Source organism: Aythya ferina (genome assembly GCF_964211825.1).
Source record: "Aythya ferina genome assembly, chromosome: 2".
Classification (NCBI taxonomy): domain Eukaryota; kingdom Metazoa; phylum Chordata; class Aves; order Anseriformes; family Anatidae; genus Aythya; species Aythya ferina.
In genome coordinates this window covers 106,877,474-106,896,061 of record NC_140297.1, presented here as the reverse complement: position 1 = coordinate 106,896,061, position 18,588 = coordinate 106,877,474, and the positions used below count along the sequence as shown (strand labels likewise).

The following is an 18,588-nucleotide window of genomic DNA, read 5'->3' as shown; positions in this document are numbered from 1 at the left end:
CACCATCTGCTATAGATAGCCTCTCAAGTGTAACCAAAGTTAGAAAATTAAATTTCCATGTCATCAGGAGAGTGTGGGAGATGGTAAAGGAGGGAAAAGCAATTTAGAACCATGAGTTATGCCTATGTAGCATAAACCAAACCATGTCAATACTGCTTTTTTTTTTTTTTTCCCCAGCTAAGGTAGAAGAAGTCACAAAGCTCTGATTTCTATCAGCGACATGGACTTTGAATGACTCCTGTGGTCTGATAAAGTTTGGCAAATTTAAGCAGTTTTTCACCTTGCTTTCTGCTCTCAGGTTGATAACTATTTATCTTCTTTAGATTACTGAGAGGCAATACCGACGTCTAAGTCTGGAGAATAAACACCTTTCTGGATCCATCCACTGATCTCCTGTTACTTAACATTTCAGGTCAGGGAATAGAGAGTGGAAGAAAGTACGAGTGGTAATGCAGACTCCAGCATTTTCAGTTACTGAGTGTGTAGGTAGGTAATTTGTTGTAACAGCTTGTGTTAGAAGGGTTGTCGTGCCCAACCACCGCTCACTTCTTCTGCTTTACATTTCTGCACCACCTGGACCAGGGGGCAGCCTCCTACAAACACCAAGGGAGCGAGTATGAAAAGGCCTCTGGAGGCTTGTTACAGAGCACGGAGCGTGATCCTTTCCAGCCTTTTGCCTGCGAGTTGCGCGTTTCTACCAGAAACCATCACAATTTGAACACTGAGGGAAACACACGCTCATTTTTGAGGGAAACACTGCCCTCATTTTTATTTTCTGAAAAGCTTCCAACGGCTTCGGCCAGGTTAGGGCTGGGACCTCGAGCAGGAAAGGACCCTCCAGCTCCTTGACACCCCCTGCCCCGAGCCTCACAAAACCACCCTCAAACGCCACCAACCTCCATAACGGCCGCAACGGCCCGCCCCGGCGGCGGCGCATGCGCGGTGTGGCGGCGGAGGAGGGCCCTGCTCTGTCCCTCCCCTCCCCTCCCGTCGGGTCCCGTGGCGGCGCCGTGAGCCGTGCTGCGGCCCGTAGCGGCAGGCAGAGAGGCCGGCCGGCCGCGAGATGGCGGCGCAGAAGATCAACGAGGCCCTGGAGCACATCGCCAAGGCGGAGAAATAGTGAGCGGGCGGCAGAGGGGCGGCGGGGTGGCCGGGCGCCTGGCGGCTCGGCCCGGCTGCCAGGTCTACCCGGCTGTTGTGGCTCGCAGGGGTCGCCGCGGGGCGCGCTGCTCGCCCCCGCGCCTCGGGGCTGCTGCCGGCCGGGCGGCGCGGCTCCCCTTCCTCACCCCCGGGCCGCTGAAGGGGCGGCTTGGGAGTTGTAGTTCTGGCGGCCGCCCTGCGCGGAGCGGAGCCCCAGGGGAGGACTACGTCTCCCATCATGCCCCTGGCGGAGCGGCTGGGGGGGGGGTGTTTGACATGGCGGCCGGGGCAGGGGCTGGTTGTGGGGGATAAAGCAGTGCCAAAATCAAGGGTCAAAAGTAGTGGTAGCAGGGAGACCGCCTTGCAATAACAAATGTGCACCAAATATTCTTTTCAAATTATCTGATGAAAAATGCCTTTCAGTGGAATTCGTTTTAAGCATATCTCGGAAAGCATCTGACATAAAGCACACTAAATTCATGAACTGTGTACAGGTTAAAGGCTCGCATATGCTAGCTAAATGGGTTTGAGATTCTTTTTTGTGATAAGAATAATACAAAGTGAAAGCTTGCTTTGGATTTGTGTGCTGTGGTTTTCATCCAAGTAGGATTACAAAACCAATATCTGGTCCATATACAATGTTTTTTCCATGTTGAACATCTATTCTGTCTGAAGTGTCAGTCTACAATAGATGCAAAAATGAACTTTAAAGTTATATAATTATATATACTTATATATATAAATATATATTCTAATAAGGAAATCATAGTATTGGGATCAGCATTGCCTGATGACTTGCCTCACTTTCCAGTGTATAGTTTTTCCTCACATGTATATGTGTGCAGCACCAATTAAGTGTCATGAGCTGTTGTGGACGTATTAATGACAAATCCATGAGGCTTTGTGTTTGTGTTGGGAGGTAAATTATTTCATTTGTGTATGGAATGGAGAGGCTGACAGCTCTCAATTAGAAGTATTTTTTTGTTTGTTAACTTCCTACTGCTGAGGAGCTGGGCTTGAGGTGACTCTCTGGGGATCAATTTAGAAGCACGTTAGGACAGGGCATATAACTCAGGAGATAATTGCAGTGCTTTGAGCAATGCCAAACAGTGTTGGCGTTTATTTTTGCAGTTGGGATGCCACTGTATTGGCACAAGGGTAGTCACTCCTTTTCAGAGGTCGTCTGAAGTTCTAAATATGTATTAAATGCTGGAAAGGTAAAATATAAAAATATTAGTAATTGTTAATAAGCCTTTCTTCTTGTATTTTAGTCTGAAAACTGGATTCTTAAAGTGGAAACCAGATTATGACAGTGCAGCTACCGAATATGGGAAGGCAGGTATGTGTGACCGTAAATATGGACACATACTTTATGGTTTCAAAATACTCTTTAAGCTTAAACTCTGATAATAGTTTACATATTTTCAGTATGTTACTCTATACGTAAAACTGTCGTAAAGACTAAAGTAAGAAGAAGGAAGATTCCGAGTAGCACTGTAAAATAAATTTTGAATTGTACTTGGAGGTCTAGACCAGTTGCAAAATATTTTTTTTTTCTTCTTAAGCTTACAACATCTACCTTGGATATTATTATGTGTCACAAAAATAAAGCTTTCCTCCTTCCACTTGTCCGCCCCCAAATCGTATGACCTTCCCAGCAAATATTCTAGCTGTTCTTCAGTCTTCGCTTTTTCGTCTTTTGAAGTATGTCTTGACTAAGACTGTCTCAGTAAGGTAGTGACATTGACAGTTTTTTTTAGTTACAGTAAGATCTCTTTCCTCCTTCTTTTCTGCAGCAAATGTCAAACCAAACATAAAATTCTTACTAGATGATTTTTTTAAACATTTTTTTTTCTTTCTTTCTGAAAGTAGGCATTTCTACTTACTCATTTAAGCCTGAATTAAAAAAAAAATGGAGGAGCAATTAAAGCTCTTACGAGTTGGAATTTACTTCAAGTCCTGCCTCAATATCCTATCTATCTAATGGAGATACAAATACATATTTGTGCCCTGAAGTGGTTTTGTTGAGGAAGTTGTTATTGGTTTGTTTTGTTGATGATATACTTCTATCGCTGCCCTGCTGAATTTGTATAATCTCTACTGATTAAACCTATATATACACGTGCATTTCTGTAGTTTTACAATTAAAATGCAGAGTGAGTGAGTTTGTAAATCCATCTGACTGGATTATGTATAACATAGGGTACAGTGATGTTGTGCAAGTGTTGTTGATAATAAATGTTTTCAATGATAACTAAGTGACTAATGAAGCAAGGAGGACTGTCGTGGGATTTTTTTAATTTTTTTTACAATTTAGCAAGCCCTTCAATTTATCTAAAGAGTCTGTTTATATCTTTAGGTGATTAAATACAAGAGCAGAAGTGATGAAAAAAAAAACACACAGGCAAACTGTAAATAAAAACTTTATTTCTTGCAGCCGTTGCTTTTAAGAATGCCAAGCAGTATGACCAGGCAAGGGAAGCCTGTTTGCGAGAAGCTGAAGCACATGAAAACAATAAAGCGTATCTTTTCATTGTTTTTCTTTTTTTCAAGAAGCTGACTGTTTGCTACTTAGAATGGGGTAATGGGTGTTGGTAGAAAATGTTTTTAATATATTTGTTCATTTCATCAATCTAAGAAGGTTCTCTTCTGGAAGAATATTCCTGCATGCTAAAAACTCTTTTGTTTAGCGAATCTATGTTGTTTTAAATAGTATTTGGCATGATAAGGTGCTGACCAGTGCCTGAGATGCCTAGGTACTACTTTGGAAATTAATATATAAATATTTTTAATTTCCTACAAACAGATGATATGAATTAAATTGAACTGACATTATTACAATGCTCATGACAGTATTTAGTAACCAGGAACGTGTTTTTAAATACTTTTTACAACTTTACATGTGTGATTATACTGTAGTATGTTGCATTTATTTTGTCCTTAGGTGCATTTATTTTTGATACCTTGCCTACAAACCGAACAGGTTTTATTTGCATTTATGGGAGATCTTTGTTTGAAACAAGTTGTATAAGATTTTGTACACAATCTTTCTTCATTATAATTTTATGGATTTTGTCCTTGACTTTGGCAATGTTACTTCCAGGCTTTTCCATGCTGCCAAGTAAGTACAGGTGCACCCACTAATCTGAAACAAGTTTTCTGATTTACGGTACAAGCATGAGCTATCATTTTGATCTCACTGTAGTAAATGGCATGGTTCAAGTGATTTCACCATTTCAAAATCAGTTTAATGAAAGCACAGGCTAGGAAGGCCTGAAAACCTGCAGTGGCTATCTGAAGAAATAAGGATTTCACAATCCACAATAGCTTTTGATACCAAGTACTTTTTCTTACGTTAAATTTTTTATAAGCTAGAAATTCTGCACTGTTGAGCTTACAATGAAATTTAATTAAAGAATGCTTCAAAGCAAGCAGGTAATGACAATTGAAATATTACCTGTGGGTCATATCATGAGAATAGATTTTTACTGGGGAGATCGGAAGGTGTGGTTGGAATACTTTATTTGTGGAAGATAATCTTACACTTGTATTGTCTCATTACATAACTTAAAGCACTTGAAACATCTTCTAATTATTAAATATTAACAGTGAAGTGGTAGCTCATGCAGGTTAGCATTTGCTGCATACTTACAGCTTGTTGAAATACACCATATCTAACTAAATTGTAAATTTTTCTCTGCAGAGCTTATGAACAAGCTGGCATGATGCTAAAGGTATTTTCATTTACTAGTTCTTAATAAAAAGTACTCTTTTATAGTGAGTAGATAGTTTTATCTCACTCAACCATTTTAAAGATAGATGCAAGCAAATTGCATGTTACAGTGCAAGACTGTTGACTTACAGTCCCCACCAATACTGTCAAGTAGTTAGGGAACATGCATTTTTAATTGGAAACAGTTTTTTGGTTTCCTTTTGTAGAAAGAAAGGTGAGGGCCTCATGTCAAAGGGTGACTGAAGACTGATGCTTCTGCTCTAAACTACCAGAAATTCTTGCCTTAAATGGGGAAGCACCTAATTGCCACTTGGATGAGCAGTAGATTGAAGTTAGAGAAATAAAAGCTCATATTCTAGCACTGTTACAACTTCTGTACAGTTGACCAAATACTGATTTTACTGATGATATCGGTAAAAGGACAATCCTGAAAAGAGGGGTAGTAGAATCAGGTTATCTCATGGGAACAAGGTGATGTGGATCTCTTTGTTTGAAAGTAATATGTAAGTGTCTGGTAGAATTTGGAAGCTGTGGAATGAGAAGGCAGTCTTGTTTTGCCTGTTTGCTCCATCGTTACTTGTATAATGGGGCAGTGGAATAGCATTTTTGCTTGAAATACATCATTTGTGAAAGAAAAGTATTTCTACTTACTTGGCATAGGGTAATATATATGTCATGTAATTCTTAAATGCATGTTTTCTAAATATATATCTAAATATATTAATTTAAATATAAATATTAAATTATAAAATTATATTAAAAATTAAATATATTAGTTGTTATCCATTACCTCAGCCATACTGCATGCATATGGTCTTTCAGTGAGTTTTGGGTGAGATCTCCAAACATGACAGGTTATGGTAAGCCTTCTAATAATTAGTATTCACTGCTGTAATCTGATTGTTCATGAGAATCCTGCTTGTGACCTTTTGTATGGGTGTGTAGTAGTGAGTCAATAGTTTTATAGATGACTAGGTGATATCATTTGGGCATCACTAAATCAGTGCATATTAAGTTTGGTACCTAGAAGCGAATTTGGGGTTTGTATTCAATCTTCAAATCTATTCAAGACTGTAAATACAAATTAGAATCTTAGTCTGATGCTCAAATCCAATCTGACAGGAAGGTCAGTGTTTGTGTGGACTGCTGCTTAGATGCTCTCTAGCTGCTTGTTGAGTCAGATTTTTAAAATGGAAAGATTGAATTAAAAGATTCAGAGTGAGAAAATTTAGTTTTAAGTTGGACTGAAACCTGCAGAGGGAGCGACTTTTTAGTTTGACTCTACGTGGCTGTGAAAACCCTCCCTGCTATGTGTCCCCCTCTCTATGGTTATTCAGTGAATTTGTTGAAGTCTACTAAACTTGTTCTTCACACATATGTGGCAGTGCAGAAGGTGCGTTTCTGTACTGCTGCATATTCTGACACTTTTTTTTTATTAGCTGAAACCTCTAAATATATAATTGTGTTACAGTTTGTTTTGCTTTGTTTCATTTGCTTCATAGGCACAGCTCCTGACGGCAGTCTCCCTCTAACTGTTTCTTTGCAGGAGATGCAGAGACTCCCTGAAGCTGTCCAGCTAATTGAGAAAGCCAGTATGATGTACCTGGAGAATGGGACACCAGATACAGCAGCAATTGCACTGGAACGGGCTGGAAAGTAAGCTTGTGGTATTGGTAGATAGAATACCTGTGGGGCACAAGTATCTCTTTGGTTGCTTCCCTTTTTGATGCTTTCATCTGAAGAGAAATTACTTATGTTTGTCGCAGGTTAATAGAAAATGTGAGCCCAGAGAAGGCTGTACAGCTCTATCAGCAAGCAGCATCAGTGTTTGAAGTAAGCTTTACTTTTTTCTTTTTTTTTTTTATTTTCACCAGCCAAGAATTTTCCAGTCCCAGAAAGTAAACTGACTTGGATGAATTGCTGTTTAGGATCAGCTGTGAAGCTAAGAAAATGCCTAAGGGTGGCCTCTAAATTATTTTTCCCTCCTTTCACATCAGTGGTTGAGTAATGAAGCTGAAGGGTTTTAGTGCTGTACAGAAAGAGATTATAAAAGTGAGGGGTCATTTCTTTTCTCAGTTTGGGACTTGATGAAATCTGACTGCTGTATGTTGTTGTTTTCTGCCTCTTGTTGGTCTGTCCAGAGCTCAGGGAATAAGGCTTCCTTCCGTTTAGTCCTGGAATCTAAAACAGTTTGAAATTCTTGAAGGCACAGAACGAAGAGTTTGCTTAAAGCTCCACCAATCCCATAAGCCTTTTCATTACCATCTTTGGCATATTTCTCTATAGGTGGTTGTTATATGACTCTAGATTAGCAAGCCTGCGTTGACATTGCTGTGCTTTCTAGATACATACAGGACCTGGCTGTAGGACTTGGTCACACCAATACTCCTCGTGTTTCACTTGAGTTTGGGAACTGCTGGTATAGCAGATTGGTTGTTTATTGGTTAAAGACAACATATTTAGTTTAAGGTCTTTTAGTCTTAATCCTATGCAATGGAATATGAACGTGTAATTTCTTTTTGGTCTTTTCTAGAATGAAGAACGTTTACGGCAAGCATTAGAAATGTTAGGGAAGGCTTCAAGACTTCTAGTCCGAGGTCGCAGGTATAGATTTATAACTATTTCTCCTTAAATGCAGTTGAATCTTTAACAGTTTTTTTTTTTTTTTTTTTCTGTTCAAACTTAAATGCAGTTTTTGTGGAATCTAAGACTACCATGTTCATCCAGGAGCCACATGTTCTGGTAGAGGAGAACGTGACTTACAAGGCTTTGTTTCCTTTGTGTTTATTGAGTAGCTATAAAGGACCTACATCAGTTTTCACTAATTGCAGAACTACTTTTGGAAATTTTTTCTTCCAGCACTAATTTGTAGCAAGTGTTTGGAAATATTTTACCTCTGTCTAATATAAAACAGGGAAATTAAGTTATGAAACTGAGGAGAGAAATCTGTTGGCAGTGTTCTGATTCTGGACTTCTGAGAAGTGTGTGTCTTCGTTTCTCAAAGGCAATTTATTTTAAGTGCTTATTACTGGCACCAAACTTGAGCTGCAGTTCGGCTTAGACTTGCTTCACTGAAACGTACGGTTTCTTTGTCTGCATCTGTGTTTCTGGCTACTTTTAAGAAGCTTTATTTTGTTGTGTAATTGTGGTCAGAAAAATAAATTTATAGATTAGTGTCAAAATCTTTCTGTGAAAGAGCAAGTTAGCATAGCTGCAGAACATCTGAAACATGGTTGCTCTGCTACTTTATAGTTAATGTGCTATCATTCATTTGTAGAAATTTAATATAGTAGTTAAAAGGAGTATTCAAACTGGAAACCAGCTACTATGTTTTTTCATCGTTTGTTGGCATCAGATGTACTGATTGCTTATAGTAACATTATGACAGAAATCTGATAGAGGAAATCACGAGGCATTCATCTTGTATAATCTTGTGAAAAGTGAGGTTTTCTCTGAATACCAGAGGTGTTCTTGGCTTGCATGCATGCGAAAAGTATTGTTGACTATATGTATTTATATATATGTATATAAATATTTATATTAATATGTATATATATGTTTATATACATATATATATATACACACACACACACACACACATATATATAGATATATACATACTCTTAATAAGACCTGCTGCTGATTTTAGTTCTTTTGCTTTTTATTGAGGAAAGCTTTGTGGGTGTATTAGTTAAACAGCTCAAAATGAGACTCGGATTTATTATGCTTGTTTCCTGGTACTGATACTCATAACTGAGCGGTGGTTTTTTGTTTGTTTGTTTTTAGATTAGATGAGGCTGCATTGTCTCTTCAAAAGGAAAAAAGTATTTATAAGGAAATTGAAAATTATCCAACATGCTATAAGGTAAAAATCTAAATTACAATTTCTGATGGTGCATTTTTTTCTGGGCAACTGACATAAGCTAATGGCTGAATTCTGTCTGACAACATATACCTCTTGATTCAGGGATATCTTTCTTGTTAAAAATAAGAATGTGTGGTTGTTCATTCTTCCCTCACCTTTGTATTTTTCACCACTGTAATGTTTTGAAGATAGGATTCTATTACCTGTGGGAGCTATAGTGATTTATGGATGGGCCTTCAAATTGATTTGAACAAGACCAATTTTCTGTTTTGGAAGCTGAATTAATTTATTTTGAAACAGGAAGGGAGAGAAGGAGAATCATGAACATATTCTTACTGTATTTTTAATAGGATTGTCTTCTGGCCTGTGTTTAGCTTGATTTTATTTCTTCAGCATTCTTAGTAGAAATATTTGATTTTGGTTCTAAATAAGAATTTGTGATAGTTTGTTTTGGGTTTGCATTCAGCATGACCTGTATGACGAACCACAAAAAGAAAAACATTATCTCGTTTTGTGCAAGAGTTCATTATAACATTAGAGGAGATAACCTATTTTATACCAGCTGATGGCTTACTACTCTTTCGTGATGTTTTTGTTCCAGTATATTAGAATCATTGAAGACTCAAAGTGATCTTTTCACACTGAATATTAGCAGTCCATTATCTTTTTCATATTTTACTGTTTTTTTATTCTAAAGAAAAATTTGTTTCTCGTTTTTTGTTGTTTAGAAAACTATTGCTCAAGTCCTAGTTCATCTTCACAGGAATGATTATGTTGCTGCAGAAAGATGTGTGAGGGAAAGCTATAGGTAAGTCCGCTTCATGTATTATAATTTTAAGCTGAATATTTCATTGATGGTGATTCTTTCTTATGAAAGAGCAAGGGAAACACTCTCTGTCAATAAGTTTTAAACCTTTAAGTCTACCGGCTTACAGTACAATAGCATTCTCTATTAGATAGCCACCTATCAGGAATATTTTTTTGCTCTTAACAGGTTCAGCAGTAATTGCCATTGTGGTATTTGTGTTAGTGAATATACAATAAATACTTATGTACAACAGGTGAAATGAGATTAAAATTTGAAGTTTATTTTCAGTTTTTCCTTGTTAAAAGCTGAGCAGAATACTGTTACGGCCAGACTTCTTGCCTTACTGATAGCCTTTGGCATGTCTCTTTTTCAAACAGAACAAGGATGGATTACCTATTTGTAAATTCATATTCAGGATTAAAAATGTGGATTTCTGAATGTCCTTAACAGATTTTTTTTTTTTCAGAATCTTTTTGCCATGTCATGTGTTGAGGCCCTTAAAAAGTTGAAATTGTAATTTTTCATTACCACATTTTGTTATTTTGAGGATGAAAATGTTTAACAAAGCCTCAAAATGCTCAGTAGCAGCATCCATGTACAATCAATAAACCTGTCTAGTATGGTGATTACACTGAGGGAAAGATTCATCTAAAGGTTTTTGTTGAAGAAAGACTTGTAGCATGTGCGTTACTACATTTCTGGTTCTATTGCTGCAGAATATCTTGCCCTTGTCATGCCTTAAAAGAAGAAAAGCAAGATTTCTCCTTTTCACATTTTTTTTAATAATTGATTGAACTGAAAGATAAATTAGAAAGTAGGAACTAGTCCAGTTCCAGAATACAATGAAATGAAGCAAGTATTCTTTATATACCCAGGAGAAAATTGTGATGTCAAAATTTGGATTAGTGTTTTACCATAAACCTCAGAGGCTTTCCTACAGCTCTCCATTTCAGCCTTCATTTGGACTTCAGTAATAAAATACTGAAAAAACGTGGTTTTACTTAACTGTATGTTTCAAGTGAAATGACGTGAACATATATGTAAGTTGAATAGTTATTGTATTTTTAGAAATAAGCTGTTAAGATCCGTCTTTAAACATCTTGGCCATATTTTCTGTCTTCAATTTGTATGTTATGAAGAAACTTGTTACAATTTTTTTCTGTACGTAAAATGGAAGAAGACTTAATTGACTAGTCATGAAAAATGAAAAAATTCTAATCTCTTTTTGACTTGGCTGTGATTGCAGTCTAATTCTCAGCAAACTAATACTGCTGAAAGTTGAAGTTTATGGATATGATCCATGTACATAGAGAAGTCAACATTAGACGGTTTGATGGAGTAAGTAGTGCATCAGATTCTCATTCAGTTCCCAGCTCGTCTGCGTATTTATCAGCAGTATTTAAAGATAGAATAGGTGAGCATCAAATAGATTGCTGGAATGTCCTAAATGTGAACTCTTAATTTCCTTCAGTATACCAGGATTTAATGGAAGCGAAGACTGTGCAGCACTAGAGCAGCTTTTAGAAGGGTATGACCAGCAAGATCAGGATCAAGTTTCAGAAGTCTGTAACTTGCCACTCTTCAAATACATGGACAATGATGTAAGTGGGTATAGGTCTTAAATTTTGTTTGTTTGTTTTTATAATCCTTTTTGCATATTTAGTTTGAGAGAAATTTTCGTCTAATAGAGGAAAATAAGGTAAGCAAGGTCCATAAATTTATTGTGACTTGCTCTGTCATCCTACCTTGTGCCTGCAAAATTATTTTTTTTTACTTTGACTTCGCTGCCTGCCCCTGTGAGTTCCCACACTGCTCTGTGCTGAATGGTGGGAAGACTTAGATGAAAGAGCAATTTATTATCAATATGCGGAGTCTGTTTAAAGAGTTGTCCAAAATGCAGTTCGCTTTTCATTAATTTATTTTCATTAGTTATGGGGCTAGAACACTTTGCTAAAGGTTTATCTCAGAAGTATCATGTTGCTGCCTGCATAACCATTACAGAATGAATGTGATGTCTACAGGATGGCCTTGTTGGATGCTTTTTCAGCCCTTATTCTATAGAGAATTGGTAATTTGGGAAATATTTTTTTTCACTTTAAGAAAGTAGTCCATACTGTGTTTTTTTTTTTTTTTTTCTTCTTTTAAATTGTAATTTGTAGGCAGAAGGTATAAAGATAGGAAAGCCGTAACATACCAAACTTTGTAACAGTATCAACTAATATTACTTTATTACTATGCTGCATAGTAAAAACCAAGGTACTAATTATACGGAAAAACACTTGTGAGACTTAAATGAACCATAACTGGATAATGTGTGCGGAGGTGCACACTGAAATTGTTTATGGTGTTTCTGTTTTTTTTTTTTTTTTTTTTTTTTTTTTTTTTCCTCCTGAAAAGCTTGAACAGCTGAAGCTGTAGAATCCAAGGTCAGGTAGGATGGGGCTTTGAGCAAACTTGTGTAGCAGAAGGTGTCCCTGCCCATGGCCTGTGGCAGGGAGGTTGGAACTAGATGATCTTAAGGTCCCTTCCCAACCCAAACCATTCTATGATGATTATATAATCATTTGGCAAAATTATTGTATAATACACATTATTGATACAGTCAATTCTGCACAGTGTAATTTAACAAGACTATTTTGTGATAGTAAAGAAAGTAAACTTACCTTTTTCTTATCAGTATGCCAAGCTTGGTCTTACCTTGGTGGTTCCAGGAGGTGGGATCAAGAAGAAATCTCCAAACACTGCACAAGACAAAACAAGAGGACCAGCCACGGTGGGCTCTCATGCTGATGAGGAAGAGGATGAATATTCTGGTGGACTGTGCTAGCTGCAGATATACGTTGTCTTAAATATCTAACTTGTTTGTGATGTTGAGCATATCCAAAGGTACCAGATTTACCAGAGCTTCATTGCAATTGTGATACAGGAATGCTAATATTAGCTTGGCAGCTTTTGGGTACAAAAAAAAAAGGAGAAAGAGCTTGATTGTACCTTTCATCTTGAAACACCTTTGGATTTCATTTCTTACCTCGTAGGAACTTCTTCAGGGCCCTGCCTGCAGTTTATGGGGAAAAAAAACGAGGGAATTTTTTACTAAAAGCACAGCTTAAAAGGAAACCAAAACTCTGAAGAGATGCACTGGGGTTAGGGAGAGTGGCACAAAATTTGAAATGCTGGATTTCAGTACCTGACACTTTTTTGTCCCCAATAATATGTTTGTGATTGTTACTGAGTTAAATGTTAAGGTCATTAAATGAACATCGTCTGGATGTTCATCTCCTGTTTAACATTGTTTAAGGAACACCATGGCACGGAGGGATTTTCCACTAGAGTAATCACAAGGGGGAACATTCAGTTTATTTTAACATGTTTTTAACCTCACTGTGGAATATTATTTTGGTATCTTATTCTTTGCAAGGAATATCCATGTGGTTGTAGAAAACACTAAGCCAGCTACTGTGGAGAAGTTTTGCAAGGTTAAAGACATAGATATGCACATCTTTAATCTTATATTGACCTGAAATCTTTTGAAATATGTGAGTGCATAGTGTTTGTATGCATACAATTGAATGCATACCTTGGGAAGGGAAGGAGTGGACAACCTTTCTAGCACTGTTTCCATTTGCCATAATGGAAATATGCTACTGTTTCCATGCATGCCATAATTAAAAACTAAAATGAAGGTAGCAGTTAATGTGTGTTAAATATAAAGCTCAGGAGACAGTGTTCAGCAAAACTTAGGTGGAATGTTTCAGTGATAAGATTGAGCTTCGGAGTTTTTCAGATGTTCACTTCCTAATCAATACTCTAGTCTGCAAAGACGTTTCATTTCTTTTGTATTTTCAAAGCATAGAACAGCTATCTCTTACAAATGGCATTTTTCAAACTAGCTCAAATCCAAAATAACCAAATTTTAAAGCATCTTCTTCACTTCTATTTGATTACAAGTTGTCATGTCTTTCACAAGCTTCTTTAGTGTCTAAATTAATGTGACCATTCTATGCTTAAAAGTTGACAACCCTAGAAGACGAATCTGTGGTCTGTTTTTTCAGACCCTAATCAAGATCTGCACTAAAGTGATGTCCAAAGTTCAATAAGCAGTAGACCAAAAGCATAGTGTTAAGTGTCAATACAGTTTCTGCCACATTAAGGAATTGAATGGCTTCAAGAATACCAAGTGTGTCAGATGTAATTGTGATTAAGGTAGACTTTGAGGGCTAATGTTCACTATTCTTGGGGTGGATAGCACTGCGTAGCATAGCAATGGATGCACAAACTACACCACGATTGTAGGCAGGACTGCTGTAAAAGTCATGTTATTCAATTTAATAGATGTTCAGAAAAAGTTTTTTTCTTTTTATTATGTAATAATCTCTGATTTCAAAGCTGTTTGAGAGCTTTTTAAAGCTGTTTAAACCTGTTGTTCTGTACTGTCTGATAAATAATTTCCCTCTATTATTAAGGATGTACGTAAAAGTTTTTGTACTTCTAAAAAAAATAGCCTAAATGAAATTTTAGGAAGTGAGTTGCTTTTCTCTCAGAATGATTACTAATATACATGAAAGATGTTTCTTGAAGACTTTCCTGTAACTCTTCTTTCTTCACCACTGAGGAAACTGAGGTGAGGTGTTCGACCTTCTGCCTTCTGGATTTGTTCATGAAGGTCACCATGCACTTTTTTACGGGGAGTTTTTATTATTATTTTTCAAGCACATTAAGAAGCACTGGGAACACTAAGTAATTATCCCTGCTTTTCCCTGCTTCCATTTCTGAAATTACTTTTGGTGAATGGTCCCAGGGAGTGTACTACTTTGTGTGTGCAAACAGTATATACTGAGAAGAAGACATGCAAGCAGGAAAGAACTTGATAAAATTGGTTCATTAGGATGCTTTTTGTGTTGGAAAAAAAAAAAAAAAAAAGCAAGGCTGTCTCTTACCCACTCCTTCAGCTTTTTTTCTTTTTACCTTGTGCCAAGTATGGAAAATCTGGGGGCAAAAGTAACTCATGCTAAACACATTAAGCTGCCATTGAATTTAAAGGGGTTTCTCTGAATCTTAGGAACAGAATCTTAATCTTTGATTGCAATGTTGCTGTAAAGACCAAATCTGCAGAAATCGAAGTGTCTGAAAATAAGATGGTCTATTTTATATAACTTATTCTCCTATTTTAGGCAATGAAAGTGTGATAGGAATGTTATCTGCCTTTTAGCAAATGTTTAACTATAGAAGATGCTGTCTGTATGTTATGTATAAGTGTTTGTTTCTATCTTTCAAAGCAATTTGCACACTTCTGTAAATATCATTTAAGTGATTTAAAGTGAAAAATACACCATTTTCAGCAAGGAAGTTTCCAAAACTAATGCTGGCTGTAAGAAAATTAAAATTAAACTTGCATGAAGACTGAGCAATGATCAGTGTAATGTATATGAAATTAGATGATTTCTAAATTATCTGTAACTTAAGACTGAGTATGCCCAAGTGCAGTGTGAAATCTGTGCTTTATTTGTTCCTTTCCCAAATCTGTGATGTATTAGATTATGAAGTGTGTTTGTAACAGCTCTACAGATGCTGCCTCTGAGAAGAGGCTGTGTTTCACCAACATGAAAAATAAAACCTGAAACTAACGCACTTGTGCTAGCTTTCCCTGTTGTTGATCAGGTCCTACTTAGCACTGCCATTTGAGAATGAATGTTGTTTTTTTTTTTTTTTTTTTAATCTCAAACAGATTTCATGTGACCATTTGTCTGTGATTCTGTTTGCCAGGCGTTGGGGGTATATTATGTGATCAAGGACCTGAGTCTGGGGAACTTGCTGGCTTGGCTTTGGGTATTGCAAGTCAGCGGTGTCCAGTCTTTGCAGTTTGTTCATTTGGCATTTCCTTACCACCCATTTAATTTTATACGTTCCTCTATTTTATTTTATTGTAAAATTTTATTTGTTTCTCTAACTGACCTTTTGGTAACTTTCTGCTGGCTTTCATTATCAAGGAAATGACATTTATTAGGCATTTCTGTCCACTCAGAATAAAAATTATGTATGTGTTTCGCCTCTGTGCTGATATGTAGCATCTTGGTTGATGGCACTTCACTTCCTAAAGGTTTGTATTCAGAAAACATTGTTATGGTGGGCGATTGTCAGACTGGAATTTGTCATCTTTAACAAAGAGAGAGAGAGAAGTAATTCTCCCAAGTTCTCAGACTTTTAGCTAGGCATAGTAATTAATGGTTTAGCAAAATGATTGTCTTTGTAGTGATGGGGGAGGACATGGAGATCATTAGATCTTCAGAGATAAAGCGCTTGTCTCCACATTTGGGCTGGATGAACGTATAGCAAACTCTTGAAGTCTTCTGGAAGAATACATCAATGTGCTCCAAGATTTACCTGAGTATTCTGAAATCCAGAAAGGACGGGGAACATTGATGGAAGCAGCACAGACATGAAAAAGTCCCTGCATCAAACTGTGCTTGAGTATTGATATTGACTGTAACTGAGGTATTATGTGTGCCTCAGGACTCTGAGAGGCTAAAAGAGGTGCCTGGACCAAAATGACAGGGTCAATTAAATGTGGAGGATATCCTGGCCACAATAACTTGAACGTTAATTTTCAACAAAGAACTGTTTTGGAAAGGTGTAAGAAGAGCACATAGAAGTGACATAAATGGCTATTTAAGTTACAGATTTTTGCTGGTTTAAAACCAAGACTTGGAAGTGTGGTAAATGGGAAGGTAAGGTTAGTTTGGTTTTAGAATGATTCATTCTTTACCTATGGCATTTTAGTTGTATGTTGAAGTGTCGCTGTTGGATATTTAAGCAATTCTATGGATACTTGGAGTTTTTTCTTCTCAAGTGTAGTTTGTAATTTTTTCCTGTTTATGGTAGTTCGGTAGTATTTAGATTACTGTCAATGCAGTTTGTGCATCTTGGTCTGTGTTAGTGTTTGAGCTATTGTTAGCTCTGTGCAGGAAATAAATAGCGGAGGGAAAGTGAAACAGTTCCAATCAGTGGTGTGTCAGTTAACGTTAGCTACATCAGTGCACTCATAAATAATTCATGTAAGCTGGATGCATGAGTGTCTGTGACAAAAATAAAAAAAAAATTCCGTGTAGGTAAGCTGTTTCCATTGAGGTTTTTGGAAAATGGGAATTTGTTGGTGGGATTCCTTTGCCGCAGCAGTTACTGCAAAGTGGCAGACCCTGAAACCTGGATGAGTAAGTGACCATTATCACTGTAGCAAGTGGGTAAGGCATATATTTTTCAACAAAATGTTGTGGTATGTTCTTGTGAAGAATGGGTAGTATTGCATCTATGCAATGTGAAGATGTGTTTCTTGTACAAATAAATGAAGAAGGTAGCACAGTACTTCCAGAAGCATGAGGTTAACCTGAAAATTGTGTGGGAGAATGTCTTCCTGAGCCCTTTTTAATATGGAATGACAACAAAGCACGGATCTTCACACAGTTTAACGATGTGGGCTCTGTAACTCTTAGGAGACTTCATCATTACTGACAAATCACCTTTTCTACTGCATCCAAGTCAAAGCTGCTGGAATACTTGAAGGCTGAAAAATCTCTGGCACTGAAGTTCTCCAGCATGATGTGAGTCATTCCTTGGGTGCTGTGAATAAAGAGCTGTAAAGATAGTAAGAACTAAGCCTTTCTTGGGGAGAAAAAGAAAAAAGAAAAAAACCACCACCACACATGAAAACCACACAAAAAAAAAAAAAAAAAAAAAGATTAAACCATTTATTCATCTAATTTTATAATGATCAGAAAAGTTTCCTGAAAGTAGGAAGTAGAAGGGACTCCTGCCCCCTCAGAAAAGCCAACTAGTGCTGGTAACAAAATTGGAGCAAGTAGATAAAGCTTTCCAGAGCAGAAGGGAACCACATAGGATCTGTGGTTATTTTAGTAGAGGCTGAGCAGGAATATCAAGCTGTAAGCTAATGGTCTTCAGAGGCCAGCCTCATCAGGTGTTGGGCTCGTTTTTCCTGTCTCTGTCACCCCGTACCTGTCAGAGACCTTCCAAAAAACACCCAGGTCTTTTTTTCAGATGTCAGCCTTGATTTCCAGTGGTGCAGCGGTGTGGCTGCCAGCTTGGGACAGCAGTGCGAAGCAGCTGTAAGTCTACATGGACATTGGAAGAAAAGATGGCTGTTGGTGCTCATCTGCTGAGACTAATGAGGATAGCAGTAATGAGCATGGCTGGGCTGTCATGAACATTGAAAGGGATACTGATGGGTACAGTATGACATTGCAACCCCTTAGGGATACTCGACATTTGGATACTGGGGCGAAAAAAGTAGATCCTAGCATCTGTAAAATATAAATGGGTTACCATGACTTCCCTTGAATGTTTTGGATATGTACTATTTATGCACTTGTATTTTGCTTTATTGCTAAACTAGGCATAACCCGGAATGGGCTATTTTTCCCAAAAGCGTTATTACTTTGTTAGCGCTAGATGGTGCTGCAGAGCAGGCAAAGAGGTCTCTTTTGCAGCTAGAAATCGTCTAGGATAGTTTTAACATTAAAATACTTGCGGGTGGAGTATTGATTTGGTTAGAAACCACCGCCACACAGTGCTGCTTCTCACCCCTTGCAACGCCTGCCTGGACGTCTGAGGATGCACAGTTGGTGCCACGCTTCTCTGCCCTCAGGCTGGGGGTAAAAATCCTTCGTGATATGATGGTTGCTGATGTACATGGGACAAGCACCATGTACAGCCTTGCTCTCATGCTGCTTTTGCCTCGTTGAAGCTTAGATAAATGCATTTATTTTTGTCTGTGATTTATACCATGATAAATGGGCCCTTCATGAGGTTCAAATCACAGGTGTGATGGATGTGTCCTTTCTCTCCCTTCCTCTGAGCATGGCTCTGGGAAATCAGGTCACAGAGAGCAGGTGGGAGAAGAGTACATAAAACAGGAGCCACTGCGTGTTATGACTTGTTAATAGATATTTTGAGCTCTCCTTGCAGCTGCAAATTCATACAAAGTTCAGCGTTAGGGACAGCAAGCAACAAGTTGAGGTGAGAAAAGCTGAC

General features: G+C 37.7%; 1 protein-coding gene across 3 annotated transcripts; it reads left to right on the top strand.

The window, feature by feature from the left end:
- Positions 1 to 969: 969 nt before the first annotated feature.
- NAPG (NSF attachment protein gamma) lies at positions 970 to 15,174 on the top strand. 3 transcript variants are annotated; one of them, XM_084508792.1, is made up of 12 exons: positions 970 to 1,119; positions 2,412 to 2,479; positions 3,578 to 3,662; positions 4,244 to 4,261; positions 4,844 to 4,874; positions 6,420 to 6,529; positions 6,640 to 6,706; positions 7,407 to 7,477; positions 8,660 to 8,738; positions 9,467 to 9,546; positions 11,018 to 11,147; positions 12,224 to 15,174. In XM_084508792.1, the coding sequence occupies exons 1-12, from the start codon at positions 1,064 to 1,066 to the stop codon at positions 12,371 to 12,373; spliced, it is 945 nt and encodes a 314-aa protein (XP_084364918.1). In that variant the 5' UTR covers positions 970 to 1,063; the 3' UTR covers positions 12,374 to 15,174. The 3 variants fall into 3 exon arrangements, with proteins under 3 accessions (XP_084364918.1, XP_084364919.1, XP_084364920.1); XM_084508793.1 differs by lacking the exons at positions 4,244 to 4,261; positions 4,844 to 4,874 and having other exon boundaries at positions 1,042 to 1,119; positions 3,578 to 3,675; positions 6,395 to 6,529; XM_084508794.1 differs by lacking the exons at positions 970 to 1,119; positions 2,412 to 2,479 and having other exon boundaries at positions 3,580 to 3,662; positions 4,234 to 4,261.
- Positions 15,175 to 18,588: the final 3,414 nt, after the last annotated feature.